At 42.1% G+C, this 1020-nt stretch overlaps 1 protein-coding gene across 1 annotated transcript in view; it reads right to left on the reverse strand.

Annotated features, from left to right (window-relative positions):
- LOC102370253 (olfactory receptor 1052-like) overlaps nucleotides 1-330 on the reverse strand; it is a 973-nt gene extending 643 nt beyond the window's left edge. The window contains 1 exon segment of the mRNA XM_025213884.1: nucleotides 2-330. Within this exon segment, the coding sequence (XP_025069669.1) occupies nucleotides 2-327 (326 nt within the window). The 5' untranslated portion in view covers nucleotides 328-330.
- Between the last annotated feature and the right edge of the window lie 690 nt (nucleotides 331-1020).

Below are 1020 nucleotides of genomic sequence, written 5' to 3' on the forward strand. Positions count from 1 at the left end.
GGACACAAAGGTACCAAAGAGGAAAGTCTGAGCAATACAGGCACCATAAGAAACCCTTTTGCTCCCTACAATTAAGTCAAACAGCAATCTTGGAGCAAAGACAGATGAATAGCAGAGGTCAATAAAAGATAAGTTACTCAGGAAGAAGTACATGGGCGTGTAAAGTTGGGGATTGAACCTGATCAGCAAGATCATCCCGAGATTCCCCAAAACGGTGATAGTGTAGATCACAAAGAATACCATGAAAAGGGGGACCTTCAGGTTTGAACGGTCAGTTAATCCCAGAAGGATGAAGTGGGTAACTGTGGAGTAATTTCCCCCAGCCATTGCATGAGATTGCAAGGACCATAGTGTTCTGTGTCTGCAGGGATAAAGAATTTGATTGTTAAAGGAATAATACTTTGAAATTCCATAAAGTAAATCAGGTTGACAGATTTTGTGTCTGTTCAGGCCATATATGATGGGGCTGCCTATAACAATTATTTTGTTGTAAATGGCAGCTTTCTAAATAATCATCGCTGACTTTTATATAACGGTTATATAAAAGTTACAACGGTCTCATCAGATGTCATAAGGCTTTGCCAAAGACCTAAGGATTCTTTTACAAATGGGGAAACTGAGGAACAGAAAGGAAGAAATCTATTCCAATACTGGGTGACCAAAGTGCCTCTTGCAACCTATTCTGAGCTACATGACTGAAGAGTAGGAGTAATTCAACTACCCGTATTGGCCACAAAAGTGCCCCCATGATAGTTATAGGGAAGTGGACATCTGCCTGTCTCCAGAGGGAGTTTGCATTCTTATAATGGGGGGCGCTTGTCTACACAGAGTAGGTAACAGAATAGTTCCTACATTTGATTTGGGTAACTCCAAGCTGGTCACAAGCTGCATTTTGGTCATCCAGTACGTGAATACGATTCTGCCCAAAGCAATTCATCAGGAAAACCTATAGATCATGAGCCCTACTTCAGCAATCTGGCCCTCTGCCCACACTCCCTCCCAGACACTCCAGAATACAAA

Source organism: Alligator sinensis, unplaced genomic scaffold (assembly GCF_000455745.1).
Source record: "Alligator sinensis unplaced genomic scaffold, ASM45574v1 scaffold1_1, whole genome shotgun sequence".
NCBI classification, from domain to species: domain Eukaryota; kingdom Metazoa; phylum Chordata; order Crocodylia; family Alligatoridae; genus Alligator; species Alligator sinensis.